Source organism: Schistocerca serialis, chromosome 10 (assembly GCF_023864345.2).
Source record: "Schistocerca serialis cubense isolate TAMUIC-IGC-003099 chromosome 10, iqSchSeri2.2, whole genome shotgun sequence".
Taxonomy (NCBI): Eukaryota; Metazoa; Arthropoda; class Insecta; order Orthoptera; family Acrididae; genus Schistocerca; species Schistocerca serialis.
Window position 1 is genome coordinate 228,310,124 of NC_064647.1, and position 23,709 is coordinate 228,333,832.

General features: G+C 37.6%; 1 protein-coding gene across 2 annotated transcripts in view; it reads left to right on the forward strand.

Annotated features, from left to right (window-relative positions):
* LOC126425022 (zinc finger protein ZFP2-like) overlaps positions 1 to 23,492 on the forward strand; it is a 114,274-nt gene extending 90,782 nt beyond the window's left edge. For both annotated transcript variants that reach the window (XM_050087930.1, XM_050087931.1), the window contains exons 8-12: positions 2,738 to 2,942; positions 10,565 to 10,753; positions 14,792 to 14,911; positions 16,386 to 16,607; positions 20,529 to 23,492. In XM_050087930.1, the coding sequence (XP_049943887.1) occupies positions 2,738 to 2,942; positions 10,565 to 10,753; positions 14,792 to 14,911; positions 16,386 to 16,607; positions 20,529 to 20,880 (1,088 nt within the window). In that variant the 3' untranslated portion in view covers positions 20,881 to 23,492. The remainder of the gene's footprint in view (positions 1 to 2,737; positions 2,943 to 10,564; positions 10,754 to 14,791; positions 14,912 to 16,385; positions 16,608 to 20,528) is intronic.
* The last annotated feature ends 217 nt before the right edge of the window (positions 23,493 to 23,709 follow it).

Sequence of the window (23,709 nt, forward strand, 5' to 3'; positions counted from 1 at the left end):
TCCTACAGAGTAGATTTCTAGTTTCCAGAAAAGTCATAATACTCGAACATAATACGTGTTCCAAAATTCTACAACTGGTCGACGTTAGAGATATAGGTCTATAGTTCTGCACAACTGTTCTACGTCCCTTTTTGAAAATGGGGATGACCTGTGCCCTTGTCCAATCCTTTGAAACGCTACGCTCTACTAGAGACCTACGGTACACCGCTGCAAGAAGGGAGGCAAGTTCCTTCGCGTACTCTGTGTAAAATCGAACTGGTATCCCATCAGGTCCAGCGGCCTTTCCTCTTTTGAGCAATTTTAATTGTTTCTCTATCCCTCTGTCGTCTATTTCGATATCTACCAATTTGTCGTCTGTGCGACAATCTAGAGAAGGAACTACAGTGCAGTCTTCCTCTGTGAAACAGCTTTGGAAAAAGACATTTAGTATTTCGGCCTGTAGTCTGTCATCCTCTGTTTCAGTACCATTTTGGTCACAGAGTGTCTGGACATTTTGTTTTGACCCTCCTACTGCTTTGACAAAGGCCAGTGGCCAAAAGCTTTAATTGTGAGAGTCTTTTTGTTGTGCCTATCTGTGACTCAGCATTTCCTTCTTATAAATATTGTTACATTCCACTCTGGATTTTCCATTGTTTGATTTTAATTGAAAATTACCTTTGCCACAGTCAGCATATCCCTACATATTGTTGAGTAAGGTGCCTGTGCAGTGCAAAAGCCTCATACTCATGGAAAAAAGTTATCTCATGGTATGTTGTATCAGGAAGACATTTCTCTTCAGGAATGTCCAGTTTTTTTATTCACTAGTGATTTCCACTTGGAACTTGGCTTTGAATATGTTTGAGTGACAATCTTTTCCATAACTTTCAATACTGACATATATTAACTGATGATCTGAATCTGCCACTGCCATCAACACTATGGACAAATATCCTTTGTAGTTGGAATATATCAAATTTGACAGGTTCACAGTTTGAATATATTTATCGTCAATAGCTCCAGTGCAATGTGAAAAATTTTCTTCCAGTAAGAAATAATTGTGTGCAATTGTTTTGTGTAAGTCTTCCTTTAAACCAGGCTAAGCTTATGGACAATAATTACAATTTTTGAAGAAAGGAGCTGGTGGATGACCTACAAAAGACGGCATGTCAATCCGTAATGAACAGTCTGTAGATGCTCATTGTGACTGACTCTCGCAGAGAGGAAGATGATGAATTCAAGAAAAAAAAAACTGAAAAGAAGATAAAATTGTAAAACAGATCCTGTGGAACTGGAGGTGATCAACCTTTTTAAACAAAAAGCAGATCATCAGTATGTATTTTTTCAGAGGCATTATTCCATCTTTAGAGATATTTGACAATAATGAGGTAGTGAAATTTCATCTAAGTGTGCTTCAGATCATGGCAAATGTTACAAACGAAGAAGGATATCAAGAAGTATTAGTGAAGCTGTAAGTGTTTCGCAGCTTGGACAGAAACCAACTTCATCTACTCCTGTTCATACTTCCTACCAGCTACTTCAGCTTTCCAACAACACTACCAATGAACAGATGTCTACAGCAGTTGGAATCCCTCAGTACTGCAGCATTCACGACCAAGTTGCAATCCACCAAAGTCGCAAAACATTTCGGAAAATTCATATGCTTGTTACAGTTTTGCTAATCGACAAATGTTACATTTTGTTTGAAATTTTGTATTTTTGTGATTCCTTCTTTAACAGTATTAAATATAAATAAATGAACAAATCGCTTTTGAAATTTTTGAATTGTATTTTTCTTTATTCCTCTGTTCCTGCAGTTGTTACCTAATGAATTATGATGTTCCAAGTACAAATCATTAAGACCTTGCCACATACTGAAATAGTATTTTTATTTCACATACTTGATAGTGACAGCCATCATTAGTATAGACTGAGTAGATTCCCTGAAGGATGAATTCTTGGACCATAACAAATCCTCAAGTGCCCATGTAGTTCATCGAATGGTGATATACATGTTCAAAAGTACTGGAATAATTTCTCAGAATCACTATAGAGATCTGGAAATAGGCTGTGAAACACTGCACATTTGCTACTTTTTAAATTAATTAGTTGAATTCACTGTGTTTTGTTTCTCCTTCTTTAACTTGAATGACATAAATTAAAAATCATGCTACCATCTGTTCATGTTCCATTTTGCTGGGACTATGGTGAAACGTGGGAGGAATAAAATGAAGGGAGCTATCATGCCTTGCCATACCATGCACTTCTGTATTTAGAAAAAATAATTTTGAAGAAAAGTGGAAGCTTCATATTGTCATCCAGAAAAGTTAAATATTCACTGAAATCCTTATAAAAAATGCAAATTTTGTGGAAAGATATGTTTTAGAATGAAACATTAAGCATGTATCGGGTGCTATACAAATTCAGGGTATCAAACACATCAATTGTTTCCCCTGAGGCAGTTACATTTCACTCAAATCTTATCCTCAATTTTTTATTTGTATTGTTTGTCATTGTTACTTTGTAAATGCATTTATTTTTGTTGTGAGAAAAATTTGCTTGGAAAAATTTTATATTTGAATCAAATAGTAGGTCAACTGAGAAGTTTCAGACATGCCAGTATAGAAAAAATTTGTCTGAAATGTAACAGATAGGAAGGCAACTGATCTAGAACTTCACATACAAGGGATGAGTATAGTAAAAGCAGGAATTGCCCTCATCCTCTGTAGCTTGCTCATAATGACTTCCTTTCTGTTGACAGGTGAAAAGCCATTTGTGTGCACACAGTGTGGGAATCGGTTCCGCAACAAGCACAATCTGACAGTGCATATTCGGCTGCACACTGGAGAACTACCGCACGAATGCAAAATATGTGGCAAACGTTTCCGTATCAAGTGCTCACTCACTGTTCATATGCTGGAACATGCTGGTGAAACGCCCTACAAGTGTGCCGTCTGCAACAAAGGGTTAGTTAACTCAGCAATGGCCTCGCTCTTTACTTCATCGTGTCGCTCATTTGGTGTGTTTCATACAAAGCTTTCCTAAGCCTGAACTGTGTTAGTGACGACATAATTTACCTATTAGCAATATATATTTCATAAATACTGTGAAGTAAGAGTGAGTCCTATACAGAGCCAAAATATAAATAGATTGTTTGATAAATGTGATGAAAATTGAGGTGAACCTTTCTTTTAGAACTAAAAAAAAAACACTTTATATCTGAATATAATCTCCATCCATGACTGTGCGTTTGATCCAGTTCAAACAACATGTAAGTGTTACAGAGGAGCTTTAGGAACTCAAATGAGACTTCCTGGAGGAAATGTGGTGATTTTTTTCTTTTTTTTTAGAAACTCTATTGAGAAATTTAGAGAATGAGCTTAATAAGGAGAAACTTATGTCAGATGAGGCATTTATCTTTGTCATGAGTCAGTGCAATAATAACAACACATTTATCAAACAGAATGAAAAAAAGTATCTAGCAGCCCACCTCTGAATCGCTTTGATGTCTTCCTTCAATCCAACCTGGTACAAATCCAAAAGACTCGAGCAGTACTCAAGAATAGGTCACACCAGGGTCTTATGTGCAGTCTCATTTGCACTTGAACAATTCTTTCCTAAAATTCTCCCAATAAACCGAAGTCGACCATTCGCCTGCCCTACAACAGTTCCCATAGACTTGTTCCATCTCGTATTGCATTGCAACATTATGCCCAGATATTTAAATGACTTGACTGTGTCAAGCAGGACACTAGAAATATTGTATCTGAACATTATAGGTTTGACCTTCTTACTTAACCACATTAATATAATTTTTTCCACATTTAGGGCTAGCTGCCATTCATCACAAGTAGAAATTTTGTCTAAGTCATCTTGTATCTCCCTGCAGTCAGTAAACTTCAACACTTTACCATACATCGTGGCATTACCAGCAGACAGCTGCAGCTTGCTACCCATCCTGTCCGCCAAATCGTTTGTGTGTATGGAGAACAGCAGCAGTCCTGTCGCACTTCCCTGGGGCATTCCTGATGATACCCTTGTCTCTGATGAACACTCGTCGTCAAGGACAACATACTGAGTTCTCTTAGTTACGAAGTCTTCGAGCCACTCATGTATCTGCGAACTTATTCCGTATGCTAGTACCTTCGTTAACAGCCTGCAATGGGCCATTGTGTTAAATGCTTTCTGGAACTCTAGAAATATGGAATCTGTCTGTCTGCCCTTCATCCGTAGTTACAGTATATCATGTGAGAAAAGGGCAACCTGTGTTTCGCACGAGCGATGCTTTCTAAAACGGTACTGATTCATGGACATAAGCTTCTCAGTCTCAAGAAAATTTATTATATTCGAACTGAGAATATGTTCAAGGATTCTGCAGCAGACGGAAGTTAGAAATATTGGTCTGTAATTTTGCGGGTCCACTCTGTTACCCCTCTTATATATTGGAGTCACTGCACCTTTTTCCAGTTGCTTGGGACTTCATGCTGGGCTTGAGATTCGTGATAAATGCAACCTAGGTAAGGGGCCAAAGCCATAGGGCACTCTTTGTAAAATCAAACTGGGATTCCATCCTGACCTGGTGATTTATTTATTTTCGAGTATTTCAGTTGTTTCTCTATGCCAGGGGTGTGTATTACTATCGTCCATATGGCAGGCTGTCCAATGGTTCAAATGACGGTACGTTTGTACAGTTCTCCTATATGAATGATTTCAAGAAGGGGAATTTCGGAACTTGCCATGTGGTTGTAAGAAATTTGTGCAGTAATGTTTTTATCTTAATGTGAGGTGTGTAAAGTGTTATTTATACATGGTGGTATATGCAGACTATATAGTGCTTTTCCGTGTTGGTTTTACAGGTGGTTGACAATGGCAAGTAGTCGAAATTAGCTAATCACACGATTAAATAAAAATTGCATTACAGTCTACTACGGACCATGTTTACATTTATTAAACATATGGAGGCTATGGATCCCCACAAATACAAAATTTTAAAACTACAGCTTTCGTCTTGCTATTTTCAACTACCACACCAGACTGGTCAACAAGGGACTGTATGGAAGCCGTAGACCCACTTAGCGATGTTACATAAGACCATAATTTCGTCGTGTTCTCCGGATATTTTGCTAAGATGTGACAGTGATAGTTGTTGTATGCCTATTTGTAGGTACAAGGTCAAAAATGTGGGCTGCCGAGCTAACTGCTCAAGACAGTTTTCTGAAAACAGACCTACAAATCTCTACTAACTTTTGCTTGTCGTCATCTGTGTGTCCCATTTTAAACTGATAGTGCAACAGCCTCTGCTTCCTCAGCATCCTCCAAATTTCATTATTAAACCATGGCGGGTCTTTTCCATCCTTTAACCACTTACTAGGCACATAACTCTCCAGACTAAGATTTACAATCTGCTTAAACTTTACCTACACCCATCTTACTGGAACTGAGTGATGTGAATTCATTGTCTAAGTGAGATACTAAAAACTGCTTATCTGTTCTGTCTATCAGAAACACTTTCCTAGCCTTCTTGACTGATTTATTAGGTTTTGTAATCAAAGCTGCTATAATGACATCCAGATCACTAATCCCTGTTTCTATACTGACGTTGTCAATAAGGTTCGGCCTGTTTGTAACTACAAGGCCTAAAATATTTTCATTGTGTGTGGGCTGCTGAGCTAACTGCTCAAGACAGTTTTCAGAAAACATGTTCAAAAGCATTTTTCATGACTGTCTGTCTGTAACCCTCACAGTGAATCCATAGACATCCCAGTCTGTACTCAGCAGGTTAAAGTTGCTTCCGACTAGTATTGCAATACCTGCGTATTTACGTGCTATTGACTGTTGACTTTCTTTGAATGACAGAATCGGGTGGCCGGTAAAAACTTAATTTCACCTACACCTGTTACACGCGACAAGATAACTTCACTGTCACACTTAACTTCAACGTCACCTGTAGCCATTACCTCACCAGCTGACAAAACTCTATTTTCCTTCTTTGGAACACAATTTCACCAACTTTTTCCCATTTTCTTTTTACTGCTGTTTTGACTGTGATGTGTAATGATGGATCCAGGTTCTGTTCAGTGTACCTAATCAGGGTCAAAAAGTAAGAACAAAAAGGGAGATATTACTTATGTGTTTAGCAGAACAGCGGTGGCAGTATTTGCTGTGAGCTGTGAAAATGCATGAGGTGTGTTGGCAGCTGGTGTAAGTAGTCAGTGAGAGAGAGAGCAAATAGATGACGTGTTTTATAACAATGACACGAAGCAATTGTATCAGATGCTGTCATAAATATAAAGATGAAACATACAGTGTATTTGAAAAATTAGGTTGGTGCATAAGTTTGTAGAGTTTTTGTTTTGCATGTTGGTATTAAGGTTGCTATAGGTTTATTTATCAATTGTCATTTTTTATTTGTCGTTCACTCTTGCTATTTGAGTTTACATATTGTCATTTTGTGATAGTGAGTGGAGCTGTGGATGTTACAAAACGGAGTGCCAAGTGGAGAAATCAGAACATTTCCAACACATTCTTCTGTTTGAGTTCAGTAGAGGGGTGACAGCAGCGCAGGCAGCCAGAAACATTTGCACTGTTTATGGGAAATAAATCCATTTGATAGAACACGGCAAGTAAATTGTTTTCTTGTTTTAAGGAGGATCATATCGACATTAGTGATTTTCCACAGTCAGGAAGACCTTCGAGTTTGATGAAGATTGTTTAAACGCATTAATCCACAGTGTTTCACATCAGTGTATTTGAGAACTGGCAGATGTGATACACTGTGATGGTTCCACCATTGTACGACATTTGCATGCATTGGGGAAGGTTCAAAAATCTGGTGTATGGGTACCGCATGCTCTAAGCCAAAATCACAAAAACAGTGGGTGGCTATGTTCACATCTCTTCTTGCTCATCATCAATTGTCTCGTGTACAACACTGACCATTCCTGTCTTGTATTGTTGCTGATACTGAGAAATGGTGTCATTATTCTAACATGAGGGGAAGAAAGCAATGGTTGAGCCCAAACAAATCAGCAACTCCGTGTACAAAAACCTGTGTGCATCCACAAAAGATAATGTTATGCATCTGGTGGAACAGCGACAGTGTGGTGTACTACAAATTGCTCCCCCGAGGTGTAACAATCACTGCTGATATTTATTGTCGACAACTGAGATGTCTTGCAGACGCAATCAGAGAACAATGATCACGAAGACTGTGTAAAGTGATGCTACACCATGATAATGCCTGCCCACATTCTTCTAGACTGACAGAAAACACTATACAGAAGTGCTTGGGAAGTCATTCCATACCCACCTTATTCACCTGATCTTGCACCCTCAGATTTTACCTTGCCCACACTCTACTGAACAGCCTTCAAGGAATTTCCTTTCTGGCTGAAAATGCAATCTGAATATGGCTTGACGAGATCATCGCCTCAATACCACACGATTTCTACAGTCGCAGAATCAAAAAGTTGTCCCACCATTAATGACAGACTGTTTTAAATAGCAAAGGAGAATATATTATTGATGACCAAAGTCTCTATTGTGTGTATCTGTTGTGTTTATTAAAGTTGTGGATAAACTCTACAAATTTATGCACCAATCCAATACAAAAGTTATAGAAATCATCACTGTGATAACAATAAATTGGTGGCACAATACATGCAGCAAAACTATCTGTGTAAAGTAAAGTGAGACATATGTAGCCAGTGACGTGTTGTTTTCTCAGTAACTAATTCAAATGCTCAGTAATATATTTGAGTGTCTTGTCATAAAGTCACATTCATTGGCTTTGCCAACAGTCAGTCAAACTGCCATCTTTCAGTATATATGAACTATATGAAATGGATAGCTGCTATTCACCATATAGCAGAGATGCTGAGTCACAGATAGGCACAACAAAAAGAACTGTCAGAAAATGAGTTTTCGGCCAACAAGGTCTCCGTCAGAGATACGTACATGCACACATGCAAATGCACATGAGATTGCAGTTTTGTGTGTGTGTGTGTGTGTGTGTGTGTAAGCGCGTGCACACACATGCATTCTATGTGCAGCGAAGCCTTGTTGGCCAAAAGCTCAATTTCTGACAGTCTTTTTGTTGTGCCTATCTGTGGCTCAGCATCTCTGCTATATGGTGAGTAGCAACTATCCTTTTAATATCATTGCATTCCATCCTGTATTTTCCACTGTTGAATCTTTCAATCTAACCTAGACCTATGGCTAAGTCTGTAAATGCAACCTTCATTCAAGAAATAGGTTCTTGGCATATTGCATTCATTTGCCTCGCTAACTCACAACCAAGCTATTAATATTCAAACTAACCTAGACCATGGGTTAATCTACAAACCAGTCTGACACCACAAACATTATTCCAAACAATTAGTAAAAACATGATAGTTGTGGCAGCAAATATTGAAGGATACTGCAAATAGTGAGCCAAAAGCATTGGACAGTTTCAATTTCGGCATTCGAGATACTTGCATCTTTTGTCACCACTCATTAATTATCTAAAATATCTTATCTTTGGCTGTAAAAAACTGATGCTTTGGTGCTCTATGTGCTGTAGAGGAAAAGTTCCCAGGCTGTCACTTCATATAATCTACAATTTAGCTGCATCAAAAGTCCTGTGGACTGAGATTAAAAATTGTCAAATACAGCAATGAAACATCATTCCAGGTGTTTCTCCAGTCAACAGACACCATCCATCGCAAATATTACTTCTTAGTTTCAAGTATTTTTGACGGAATAATGTAGTATATGGTCTTTAGTCTTGGTGTGGCATACCCATGGACAGAGGTCAGCACGGAGAAAAATGCTGTCTGCATTCGCAAGACCCGTATCTGCAGATATTAAAGTTTCACAAAGCAATTGAACCCACCACTGTTCTGACAAAAGGCTTGGGCCTGGTCTGAATTTTTGTCTACTGAAGTTTGCACTCAGCTTTGATGTGAATTAATGCTGAGTATATTTCAATGACTGTTATATCAAATCTAAACTTTCTTTTTTTTTCATACAAGAGTAGCACAAGCACATTTGCTCCTTAGTTATGTAGAAAGCTATTGTATGAGGAGAAATTTCATAACTGTTTTTTACCATTTTATCCACAGGCCTTGTAATTTAGATAACCATTGTGTATTACATCAGGGCATACTGTACTCTCAATACAGCCAGAAAGTTATAACATACTGAAGCAGATTTTGAAATTTTTTTTGTGGATCATTTCCACTGCAAGGGGAAGGCAAATGAAGTCATGGCCCATTTGTCATATGATGTGTAGTGTTATATGTTAGTCACACTTACATCAATTACCACAATGCTAAATTATGTTGATGAGTTACTCTTCTCACTGAAACAAGCACTGCATTGCATACTTATAAATATACTTAACACCAAAGTTGACAGCTTGTATTAGAAGGGCCTACTTATCACATTGTGGTTGCTTTTTTAAGTTGTGTTATTGTACTCTGTTACTGCACAAGAAACAGGAATTAACTAGATTTAAGGCAGCTTCTTATAGGACAGAAACAGAATGCACATTTAAACGTGGAAAACCAAGAAAAAGAACGTGTCACCATCTTTAACCCTTGCAGATGTTAACAACACATATATCCTTACCTGAGGCACTGCACTATACAGCATTTATTATTGCAGATATCCGCAGATAATCCATGGGTACCTGCAAAAGCGCATGCTATTATCTGCAAGGTAACTATTTCTGTAGATATCCACACTCGCACAGATCTCTACCAATGGACTACATCCAACTCATCTCTGAACTATCCAGCAGTCAAAAACTTGATATGACTATGCTTAATACCAGCAGAAAACTACAAAAACATCCTCCCTCTTTTTCATATTCTGCAACAGCTGTGACCGCTTCATATAGCTGTTAACTGCTTACTGTCTGATGCAATTGCTTCAGACTTTGTTTACAACTAAAAGAATCACCCTTAACAATAATAGCGGTGTTTGACAAGTTAATGAAAAGAATGCTTCTATAATGGACATTACATTTAATAAATGAGTTTTTGCTTTAAATAATGATTTATTAAATCTATAAATTTCAAATCAGAGTATTGCGACCATTCCTATATTTCTGTGAATAATACTGTTTAGATTATTTAATGATTTTTTAAAATTATTATTTATTACTTTACTTCATGACATGTTTTGGTTACTGCGTTGTCAGACTGAAACTTATTAGGTTAATTAATAAAATTAGGTTAGTTTGAAAGTTAATAGCTTGGCTGCGAGTTAGTGAGGCCAGTGAATGCAGTATGCCGAGAAACTATTTCGTGAATGAAGTTTGTGGTTACAGACTTCTTTAAGACATAGCCCAAGCTCTAGGTTAGAGTGAAAGATTATAGTTTGGTTGAGAGTTGGCTACGCCAGTGAATCTGTGTGTGTGTGTGTGTGTGTGTGTGTGTGTGTGTGTGTGTGTGTGAGTGAGTGAGTGAGTGAGTGAGTGAGTGAGTGAGTGAGAGTGAGAGAGAGAGAGAGAGAGAGAGAGAGAGAGAGAGAGAGTGAGTGAGTTAGTTAGTTTTTTTTTGTTTTCTAAGAATGCTGACAATTTACCATTACTATCTTGCAGGTTCAAAACAAAAAGGTGTGCAAAAGTGCACATGCGCAGCACTCACACGGGAGACCGGCCCTTTGTGTGCCACCTTTGTGGGAAGCGCTTTGCGTGGTGTGGTGAGCTTAACAAGCACATAAAGATACAACACACAGGTGTCATTCCACCCAGGCCATACAGGTGCAGGAAGTGTTTCACCAAGTTCAGGTCAGTCCCACTAACAGGCTAAAATTACATTACGTAGTTTTTGTAACTCTGCAAGTTCTTTTGAGTAGCTGTCTATTTGCTGTTCTGTTGTGAACATATGAGGTGATATCCGAAAGTTTGTGAAATTTGCATTTTATACACATAAATGATCCCAAGTACACTGAAATGCTACTAGGTGTCATTATGAAAATGAAATTGAAGGGACAGACATTTGATACAGTGGAATAGATTCAAGCAGAATCGCGAAGGTGCTGAACATCCTAACAAAGAAAGCCATTTCGAAAGTGGCAGAAACATTGGGATCAGTGTATTCACTCACAAGGGGACTTCTTTGAAGGTGATGGTGCAGGATAAGATGTAGGTAAGACATAATAATTATAATTAATATATTTTTGGAACTTTTGGATACCACCTCATACTTGCATCATTTCCATTTGTATTCACACTATTCAATAATAGTATTCTGTGGGATGATTGTTAAGTCAGATATAGCAGTACTGAGTGGAAATCTCTTACAAACATTAATCATACATACATTTTTGAAAGAAGACATGACTGTGGAAATTTTGTGGTGCCTCAGTCATTGATAAATTATTTGATGACCAATCCTATGGTAGAGGCATCATTAGGGACATTGAAATTGTAACACTGGCATCTTAGTACATGAGCTCTTTAAATGTCATATGCAGGACATAATTAAGTTATCAATGAACAGATCAATGATAAAACACAGCAGCTCATAAAGGAAATACTGAAAAATACAAAGTCTAAAATAAAACAAAGCATAAATTTTGGAAATACCATAATAACACAAAAATTTAAGTATGTGGAAGTCATTCAGTGAAATGGATGGGAAATCAAGCACTCACAGCAAGATTATCAGAGATGGACTTAACACTTCTCTTTTTAAAAGATATTGTTAATGAAAAATCATTGTTTTCAAATGCAAAAACTGAACATTAAGGACATTAATTTGGAACCAATGCACTTATGCATGAGAAACACTACTTTTGGGACCAATGAAACAAAATGAAGAAACCAGGGAAAAGGAAAGGAAGATTGTGAGGAAGGTCTTATGAAATAGAACAACATTAGAAATATTCAAATAAAAAAGTTACGTAGAAGTATACAATCACATTGAAAAAATTACAAACAAGATTAGGATAAGAGGGGTAATGTCCTTTATATGCATCCAAAGAAGAAGTCCTAGCAGACTGACAAGAAAAAAGTTGTGCAGCATTTTGTAAATTAAAGACAGGCCCAATTGGTGCAGGAAAATGCGTGAAGACATTGAAGAAATTGACATAAATAAGCAAGAAATGAAAGATAGCAAAATATAAAAACAAAATTAAGAGATGGAAAGCTTTCAAAGAAAAAACTGAGGTGAAAATGGACAGCAGAAGAGAGCAGGAGAAAAGCAACAGACAAAGATATTGGAGAAATCCTAAAGCTAACTTACCAACATTTTTAACTTTTATTGTCCTGTTCTGTAATATTATGTTGATAATTGTCAACTGTATAAAACCAGTTTTATCATACCATAAAACAAACACATATGGCATGATAAAATTGGTTTTATGCAGTTGCTTATAAATGAATCTGACTTGGTGGTTTAAGCATGATCCTTAGCTGGCCTGTAATGAAAGGGGAAAAAAGTGAGTTATCAAGTGTTTTGCAGACACCTTGCCTTGACAATAATTGGAGAGTGGAAAAGTCACAAATTCTCAATTCCTAATCTCACATTTGTCAGGAGAATAAAAAAACACTGTAGCCTATGTCATTTTATACATAACTTATTTCTGTCTGAAAGACGGAGAGAGTACTCTGGTACCACAGAATTATGGAGCTCACCACATCACTGCAAAAAGTGATAATACAAGCACAGGAATACAAGAGTCTTATTTTTAATAGTAGAACTATAGTCAACAAAAACCATTTCTCGTATCTTTTAAATTTTTTACAAGAGAGTAACTAAATTAAATGCAGTGAAAAATCTCTCAGTATTTACTTCTGTTTCTTGCAGAACTTCATTCATGGTATCAAACTTTGCAAAGTGTACCATAGTACTCCCTGTGTAGTTGAGGAAGAAATGGCAGTATCATCGACAGGTCTTTCTGTTTATCAACTGATAAACATGGCTGATCTTTCAGATGAAGTACAGCAATCCATAAATCAGTGATGTGGTCCTCGAATACATTTACATTTTTGTGTTTTTTTATGTTTTAAAGTAAGAATTTGTAATAGCTATTTGAGATGGATTCGTTTGAGACATTTTTATCATACTGCATTTTGAAAGGTTACACGCCTGTATTGACTACAATATTTCAGCAGCATCCTTAAAATCAGAGAAGTCAGCTGTATGCCTTGCACTTACATGGAATGGGTGTATAGCTTTAGTGTTCATAACATTTTCCAGACACCCATTGTTTTGTCTGTTCAATTCTGTGACGTTTTTTACTGTTTTTGAAACCCAAATTATCTGCTCCAATTATGAAGATGCCCTTTTAATACAGACAAAAGCTTACATGGACCTTGTTTTCCTCACAAACTGTATATAAACTACTTGGAGAAGACCTTGATGTAGTGAAACTTAGAACTCCAGAGGGAAGCACTATTTGGCACAAAGACCATGCACTTCCCACTAACAAGTGTCTGAAACATTTCCTACAACATCTGGAACATGGAAAAAGTCTAAGGACATGCGACAGAGTAACAAGAAAATATGTTTTACAGAAATATGGCACTTAGAACATTTGGCATTTCCACTCTTCAGTTATTTAAAAGATGACACAGTTATTACCTCTGAGCTGCAATATGTGCCTTATTGTTCATACACTGGACGTGTTTCAGAACAATTCCGTTATCAACAGTCACCCCGTCCAAGAAAAAAGCTACAAATGAAGCACGGGGACCTTCTCTGAAGTTTGGGAGGTAGCGGATGACGTACTGGTGGAAGCAAAGCTGTGAGAACGGATCGTGAATCGTGCTCAGATAGCTGTCAGTAGAGCCCTTGCTCGTGAAAGGCAAAGGTGTCAGGTTCGAGTCCTGGTCTAGTACACAATTTCAATCTGCTAGGAAGCTTCCAATTCAGTGCAATTTACAGACACACTTAATTTAGAAATATAAATTCTTCTCTGAATGCAAACTTTGACTGGGAGGGATGAGGGATATTTGTATTTCAGATAGCACCACACATTGGAAACTGCATATTTTAGAAGGTGTGCACTCAAACTATACATTATTGCTTGAACACAATCACCAACATTAAATTTTGTGAAATGTTCTGAGATTTAATGTTGGTGGTTATCTTTCTGTAATAATGCATACATTCAGCACACATGTTCTAAGATATGCAGTTTCCAAAGTGCTCATTCCATCTGAAACATAAATAATGTATGTTTTGTTCACATAAGTTTGCATTCAGAGAAGAATATGTTTTTGTAAATCGTGACTGTTTGTAACCTATTGCTTCATTTGTATGTTTGGTTTGGACAGGATGAGTGTTGATAATAGAGTTGCTCAAAAACATATCCAATGTACAAACAATAAAATACAAGTTGCAGCTCGAAGATAATAAACATGTTGTGAAAAAAGTAATGAAGTTAGCTTCAAATAAACTGTGATATTTGTGTGATAATACAAGATATGAATGCCACTGGTGTTGCTGCGGTGGTAACACAGGTCGCCATTAGATCACCGAAGTTAACCACTGTCGGGCTGGCTAGCACTTGAGTCGGTGACCATCCAGTCTGCTGAGCACTGTTGGCAAGCAGAGTGCACTCAACCGTTGTGAGGCAAATTGAGGAGCTACTTGATTGAGAAGTAGCAGCTCCGGTAACAAAAACTGGCAGTGGCTGTGAGAGCAGTGTGCTGACCACATGCCCCTTCATATCCAGTGATGCCTATCGGCTGAGGATGAAATGGTTGTCAGAAAAAAAAAGAGAGAGAGAGAACTCTTGTATTAAAAAGCTGGAAATATCAGGTAGAAGTAGCCACCAGAGTGTCCACGATCTCATAAATTACACTAATCTGTTTCAGGCTTAAGCCAGACTATGACAAGCATGTTGCCAGCTGTACCGAGCTAGCTGTTCCCCAAGGAGCACTGCGTTACGAATGTCACGAATGCGGAGAAAAGTTCCATCGCAGGATTGCACTCAGGTTTGGTATTAAATTCCTAATGTGACAGTTAGAAGTGAAATTTTGCATTAGTATTTATTTTACACTCTGGCATAATTGTCCTTTAGATGTTACACTTTTGATAATGTATTCAAAATGCTTTCCCTTTGGCTTGCTGCAGTGTTACCAAGATGTCCCAGTGCATCTTATGTTGTAAATTTGTGGATTATGTACATGTCCATTAGAATGATTGTTGGCACTTACTCCACATCCATGAGGATCATTTCACATAGGAACTATGGAAGGGGCATTAGTAGGAATCTGAAAAAGTGGAATTGGCAATAAATGTGAATTATATCTCAAAATGTGAAAAAGAAAAATTACCTAATAAATATATTTTCATAGCAAACTGTATCAGTGTGAACTGTTCTATCAGGAATAGTTTGAAATAGCTTTGTTTTCTGCATATAAACATTGAAAATGTAACCAGTGTTTGGTTACTGGTATTGCAGAACATCTGGTGAAGCCTAATTTGGAAAGGTATTATGCTTAAGAACATGTTTGTAAAATAAAAAGTGCATGAACATAATGACATTTGCCTGAAGCTCTGGTGCCATCCAGTTGTAGACAGTTGAATGGTCCGTGTATGATACATGCTGCATAATACGACATAGGACTCAGCCTGGGACCCAGCATCTTTTTTAGATGGCGAGTGTTTTGATCTGAAATTGTCAAATACTGGTAGAGGTTGGGCCTGAACTACCTCGCTTATGATTCTGCGAATCTCAGCAAGCAGTTGTGCGGTAACTGTTACCAATTACTTTGTGTTATAAGTTACTCATTGTTTTCTTTTCTTATTTTGAGATGAATAAAGAGACTAATTCTGGTCCAATCACGGAGTTCAGTTACGACATTCCCAACACCAGAAAGGATCAGCAATCACTATGAACATGTATTAGTCAATTCTGCTTAGTAACATTCCTACTAATGCACTTGATTACCATCAGCTAGCATAAATACAAACTGTGTTGAGCAATAAAATGATGGTCAGTATTATGTATCTCTTAATTGAACGTGTACCTTGACTAGTCCTGCATACCTGAAGGTTTTCTTTCTTGATAGGATCTACATAATATGATGAATGAATGAATGGCCCAGCATTCTGAATTTTATGTGTAATGACAGGACAATGGAAGTCATTAAAAGTTCAACATTAATAAATCATTAAAATAGCTGTAGGCTGGCCGTGTTGTGCTCTGTCATTTATGTTTAATCGTTGTTTCTTGTGTCATTGTTCTGGCTTTATTTTATTTATTCTGCAACAATTCCTTGGAAAAATGCAAAGGAAATTTGTCACTTGTAGATTTCCCCTTTGCCTGCTTTTTCTGCGCCCCCCCCCCCCCCCCCCCCTCCTATGAAATCAACTTCCACCTTAAGTCTTTTAGGAATCACAGCATTGTAAAATTCGTTACACCAGCTAATTCTTCATTTGATTACATTTGCTATTCCTTCCCAGATATCATTTGGAAGATGCACATGGGGCAACCTCAAAAGCTATTGGACAATTTGAGTGCGAGCCATGTGGGCGCAGGTTTTTGAGGAAGACAACGCTTCGGATTCATATTCGAAGGCATCTCGAACCCAATGCTGAGGCGGAAAATGAATGCCCCTATTGTAAACTGCAGTTGCATTCAAGGGGTTCACTTGAGCGACATGTGAGAACCCATACAGGTGAAAGGTAAGAAACTTACTTTCATACTTTCCTCTAATAAAACTGGGGATTATTAATTAGCAGCTGCATTCATGGGGTTTGCTTCAGTGACATAAGAAGCCACAAAGGTTAAAGGTAAGAAACTTAATTTCTTACTTTCCCCTAGTAACTAGGGATTATTAAGTGAAATTACTCCATGAGAAGGACAGTTTGCAAGTCAGCAATACTATAGAATGCAGTTAGAGTGTAAATAAAGACCTTTTCCCCCATCCCAATGCCTAGAACTAAATTACCATTATTATTGAAAGTGAAGCTGTGTAGACTGAGTGGGTGAAGTATATTAGTGGTTATGATAAGACCAAGGATAATTTCAAACTTGACAGACCACAACAAATTGATACTTCAAAAATGAGTTTTAAATGTTAAATTTCTTAATATCATAATAAGCACCAAATTTTATAGTGAGGCCTTGGCTGCTCTGTCACCTTCTCTGACTGTGACTTCAGAATCTGACTTCTCAATGAATTTAGGATATCTGACACTGATCTCTATATGCAGAACACTTACAATTAGCTTGGTGGCTGAAATTCATCATCTATTCAAATTCCCCAAGTGCTCTTCCGACAATCCAGCACTTACATCTTCCAAATAAAATAGTTCGGAATATCTAGAATTCCCATCTTGAGTTAAGAGAGAGACAAAATAAGTGTCAGTCTTACCATTACTATGCCATTTGGGAATTGGGAAATGACACGGCAGATAATGCAGCCAAGTAGGTGTGTAGGCTTCACAGTTTGACTTGATATGCTTTTGCTCTTTGACCTTATCCATGATTGGATGTAAGGTAGTGGCTGCTCTCAATTTGAAAGCTAAAATGTAGGCCCAACCACTCAAAATGCAAAGGTGTGAAGTAGTGCTTTAGCATTGTGAGTGACTGAGCTTACGTTTCATCTTTCGTGCTCTCACTCTGTGTTCTGCAGTATCACTGTTGAGAAGATCTGTCATGTGCCAAGGAGATGAAGAGCAATTTTTGATTACTGGTGTTGCACATCATCTAGTGAACTCAAATTTGGAAAGAGAACATAGGTAAGAACACATCTGCAAAAATAGAGCGCACTTGCACATAAAGACAATGACATGTCAGTGCACTTGTAATTTATGTTTTGGTTCCGTGTGAAATGTCGGTTGTCGAACAGTCTCTGTAAGATACATATTGCGTATGGCAACAGAATTGCTCCATCAGATGTAGTAACTTAGAATAAAGAAACACATACATTTGTCTCCTAGCTAAAATCAGTAGTGATTAGGAAACAGAGCCGGTCAATGTACAGTATTTCAATTTCTATCAATTTAGCTATTCCCATTGGTGACCATGTCGAGTGTCTTACTGTAAAGTGCAAATATAGCACCTTCTCGCTTGTATTGGTGGAGTTGTTGAGGATGAGTCAAATGATAGAGTGCCCAAGAAAATCAGTGTTCTGCACTTTCTGTAATTATTGAACTGAGCGTGGAAAGATAATATCAAGAAACACCTTAAATCAGAAGTACTCTGATCACCAGTGAGAAAATCCTGCAGCTCCTCAATAGAAACAATTGTCTGTTGTGAGCTTAAATAGAGAGGATAAAATGAGTAAAGACCATTTGGTGGAGAAAGTTGTTGAAGGTTTTGCAACAGCACACACCCCACTCAAAAAACTGTTATTATAGAGAATAAGAACTATTTAAAGAGTTAATTTGCAAAATAGATGCTATATTTGGGCTCGTATTCATTAGCCATTCTTAAAAGTTATCTCATTATCTAAATTCAGTGATGGAAAATACCTGTTAGCTACATGGCAGGTAGCAGTGTTCATTGCAAAGTTGTTTGACAGATATTAGTAGGGGGGAGAGAAGAATGTGGGGTGTGAGCGGCACGTGTGCTCTCTGAGTTTTTGGCAACTGAATGTTGAGGTTTTCAGCATCATTTTAAAAAAAAGGACACAAGGGTTAAAAATGACCCACACCCACTCACTCCCACCTCACTCACGTTGACACACACAGTCACTCCATCTCACACATTGTAAGACAGTGGATGGAGAAAGTGCAAAAGGTGCTAAACATGGGATTAAAAGATAAAGAAAACAACAGAGGAGCTAAAATAACAAAACAGGGAAATATGATTGACTGACTACTTACAAACAGTACAGGTGAGCCATTCACCCTGTTAATACATTACACTGAGGTGACAGAAGTAGTGGGACACCTCCTAATATTGTGGTGGACCTCCTTTTGCCCACTGTAGTGCAGCAGTTCAACATGGCATGGACTCAACAAGTCATTGTAAGTCCCCAGCAGAAATATTCGACCGTGCTGCCACGTTACCTTTTTAGAACGGATTTGTGGTTGATAACAAAGTGAACTGAAGATGAATGGCGAAATTTCCAACCACAATACTAGTAAAAATACCTTCCCTGATAGCCGTGCATGTTAAAGCACCACTTCTGGGATTGTGTGTTGCGTTTGCCAAGTATCAAGACTGCCCCACAGATTAACGACAAGGGGTGGTGTACCGGCAAGCCTGGACATGGCTTCTGGACAGTTTCCTACACTTGAATAGGAGTAACCAGACTGGTACCCAAGTACCACCTCAGCTACACGATTCACACACATTTAGAAAACTTTCACGCACTTTCATGTGTATATGAGACTGCACACAGACAGTTGAGGTGCATATATTCAGTCCTGCGGTGTTGACAGGAAGGGCATCCGGCCACCCCTTAAATTAACCTTACCAAATCTGCTAATAATCATATCGACCCTGCAAAGACATGGAACAAAGGTGCAAGAAGAAGAATACTAGCAGCAGAAATAATTTTCATATAGCCTATGCATTCCTATCTAGTACTCAGAAAAAGAGTCTTACATTCTGGTGTTAAAGTCTATAACAAGTAATCCATAGTTATTTAAAAACAAGGTAACGTTATTAAGCACTCCTATAGTTTGGCAAAATATTTAGACTCATGCATGAGAATTTTAAGTCGGCAAAAATGTCCAGTTTGAGCAGTTTTCCACTTTTGCAGTATATAAGCACCTGATACTGATTTCTGAAATCGGTAAAATTATGTATGTAGAGTAATCTATAAGTAATTTCTGTAATTATCAGTGTGAGTAGATTAGCACTAGTCATAATTTGTTGTTAGCGTACTTTACGGAAGTTAACTGTGTTGGTTGCCATTGCCTGTTAATGTGTACCTTGAGTAAAGGCAACAAGTCACTGAATTGTAGAGACATTGACATGTCAACAGGCACATAAACAAGACTGAAAACTTTGCTAATTTCATATAAATCATTTTTCAAGCTAGAATACATATGTACAGTGGAACTTTAGTTTAAAACGACTCATTCCATATTCCTGGAAAGTCGTCTTCATGAATGGATTTATGGAACATGAAGTGTGAGTGAATGACTGAGAAATTAGTAAGAGAGAAAACTAAAATAGTAGTAAGAACTGTGATACTCCTTTGCATGTTGTACCTTGATCTGGAACTTCCACACAGAACAGAAGCCGTAAGTTGTGTATATTGTTCTCCCTTTTGTACTATCAAAATTAACACCATATGTGCAATAGTATGTAATACTAATACTTTCCTGTGTAAATGATGGATTGCTACTACAGTTGCAGACAGGCACAGTGAAAAAAGATGCAACAAATATTTCAGCTTTCAGTGAAAGTCATTCTTCAAAAGTAGAGAAAATACACACATTCACACAATAACAACTCGCACACACATGACCTCTATCACGAGGTGCTAAGGCAGTCAGGCTGAAATATTTCTACAATTCTTTTTCATTGTGCCAGTCTGTGACACAGTGCCTCCTCCGTGTGTTGTATAGTGATCTATCCTTTGAGTACTGTTGTTACACCACCCTGGACTTTTCATTGTTTAACACTTTTATTTCTTGTTTCAGACCATTTGCCTGTCCTCAGTGTAATAAAAAGTTTGGGCGCAATGGCGACCTCGCGAAGCACCTGCGTACACACGTCGATGTACCGACTGAGACGTGTGACCAGTGCGGTAAGACGTTCCGCTGGAGGAGTGCCCTGTACAGGCACATACGTGGCATGCACACAGTTGAGCGCCCCCACGAGTGCTCCCTGTGTGGCAGCTGTTTTGCTTGGGGCAACGAACTTAGAAAGCACATGCGCCTACACACACGAGGGAATCCGTACCCCTGCCACCTTTGCCCGCGACAGTTCCCCACCAAACGAATTTTGACGAATCACCTCCTGGAACATACAGGAGAAGTGCCAGATGATTAGGCAGGGTACGGCACATTCCAATCTGATAAATCTGGTAACAGTTTTACTGGTACCAGTTTTGCAGGGTTTTGTACAAGCAACTTGTGAAGTACCTGATCAGAGTATAAATTCCCTTGTAGTTGTAACTCATGCTAGAAACTTGCACAGCGTCTACTGATAAGGACATCCATTTAATATTTCTTTTCTTGAATACAGTAATCTTTAAAGAGTCATTTCCTTTTAATGCATATTGAAGTCCTGGGTGACATAGTAGTTAAATCACCTTTCTAGATACATTACATTAAATAAGATACTGTATGTGTCTAAGGAGAGGGGCATTTAGCCCTTATTTTTCAGATTTTTTCTTCCTTTACATATATGTATACATCATTGCCCACTGAACTGCTAGATAACATGAAGTGTGTCTTGGGAAATACCAACAACAAAAAGTATACATATTGCCATTTAAAAACCAGTGTAGATCGCTGCAATTTTGTGATTGCATTCACTAGTTGAAACAGACTTGTGAGGTCTTTGATGTTTATCCTGGTTGAAATTTTTGGCTTTGGTGTATTCATTATTATATGTACAGTTATTGTCAAAAATTTTCTGGCTCCTGTCATAGTCTTCCCAAAACTATTAGTGACAGTTTGAGATTCCAAAACTTAGTCTTGCAGCAGCGCAACCTAATGAAATCTTCTTGAGCTCCAAGCGATTCATATCCTATAGGCTTTCAGCCAGGCACTACCCGTCCGTTTGTGAAACGAGTCATTGTACAATAGCTTTATAATATAGAAATCAAATTGTTCTTCATAATATATGTTTCCTGTCTTCAACAAGTGGGTTCTGGGACCACCATAAAAGAACCCACAGGTGTTAAAGTAACAGTAATAGCCTCAATAAAGACAGCTGAATACAGCATGGGAACCAACAACAAGTTTGCACAGTGGATGCAAAGTGAGAACATTCCCTTACAAATGAAAGGATTAAGTGCTAGTGATGATATGATTGGCAGCACAGGTATTATAAAGACAATACCATCACCCGCAGAACAGTCAGTAGCTGTCAGGGAATATTTGGCTGGAAGCTGATGAAGATTACGCCACTGGACGCAGCTGGAAGCTCAAGAAGTTTCTATGAAATAGTAATGATGAAGTTGGTCAAGGGTTAACTTGGCATGTTGGAATCACACCTTCTGTCTGTCTGTCTGTTTCTTATGAATTTGCTAATCTTAAAGAAGCATGAACTTAATATTTTTACACTCTGTTGTTTGTACCTGCAGTCCATTGACTGAATGTAGAGGTTTAAATGTTGTGTTGACGGACAATGATATTTGATTTTTAAAACTTGTAGCTGTAAGGTTGCATTTGTACCACAGTGAAGTGCTTTGTAATAATAACTTAGAGCAAAACACAATTTTTTGTTTCTTACTGTAGCAAAGATGTTTTTGAGGACTGTATTACCATTATTAGTTGTTTGTTTTACTATTTTATTAAACATTTGATTGTGAATATGGCTCTCTAACTAAGTCAGAATAGACATGCTTTTATTACAGTTCACCATTGCAGTGGTTCTTCAGAAGTGTTGTTATTAAATTTTTGTTTAATCATCATGTTTTTGAGATGCTAGTGTGTATCTGGTTCATTACAGTAAAAAATTGTTTACAGAGGGTTTTGTTTGTTGCTGGAGCTGTCTGCTATGGTTGTCTGGGAATCAGAAACTGTTTCATAGCAGAGAGGAGCTTTATTGTAGCTTTTTCATGCTGAGTAAATTGAGATAGTTATAGCAGTGGTTTTGTGTACAGTGCAATAATTTATTGTAAGCTGTGAGTAGTCAAAATTTTATTAATGCCATCACTGAAACCATTGTAGATGACAGACTATAGTAAAGGCATGCCTGTTGCAACTGAAGTGGAACACCTCATGCACAACCAGATTTGAATTGTAATAAATCTTGTACCTTATGACAGTGCAATAGTACTGGAACATGTCTGGGCAAGGAACTGTATTTAGTCAATGTAATGATCTCAAAGTACTATAGATCATAAACATTGTCAGGGTGTTAGTCAGTTATTTGGAAGAGGTGTCTTTATTATGTACCATTTCACATCACAGCATTTACAGTTCTTAGTAATTACTTAATTGTTATTGTCATATGTTTGGAATAACAGCTTTGTTGGAATGAAATATGCCCAACAGAAAAGGGGCAACAAATTACCTGAGTTTCTTAATACATTTTTTGGTTGAGGCAGTTGTTATCATTGTTTTCTTAATTCTTTGCTGTTGTAAGTGTTAACTGATATTAAGAGAACTAAAGCTAAGTGAAATACAGATGGTTGTTATTGTTTGTAATTTTGTTACACAGCTGACGTGTACATTAATTACTGTATGTCCCATCACTAGTGCCGGAAGGAGTCGTGCAATTTTTTTGTCTTGCGCTGTGCCAGCTTTTGATGCATCCATTTTCTTTTGTGACTGGAATAGAATATATATGTGTTTAAACAGCATGCATTCAGTATTACATACAGATACAGAGATAGATGTGAAAGACTGAAATTCTTGGCTGTTAAAGTTTTTGTGCATTATTAGATTACAGTGGAATATGTAAATAAAAAATTTGTTTCTTGTTTATCAGCTTTCTGTTTTAACTGTACATATCTGCTCACAAAAATACATTACTGAGATTCCACATCCATTGTTAAAAGATGCAGACCTTGTCCTTGTTACATTACACAAGTATATGAATTCAAAAAAGTCAGCTAATGAAATTTTTGAAAATGCCAATAGATGGTCCAAGGTAAATGAATTCTCATAAGTTTGACATGATTAAGTAAATTCAGTTTATCAGTAG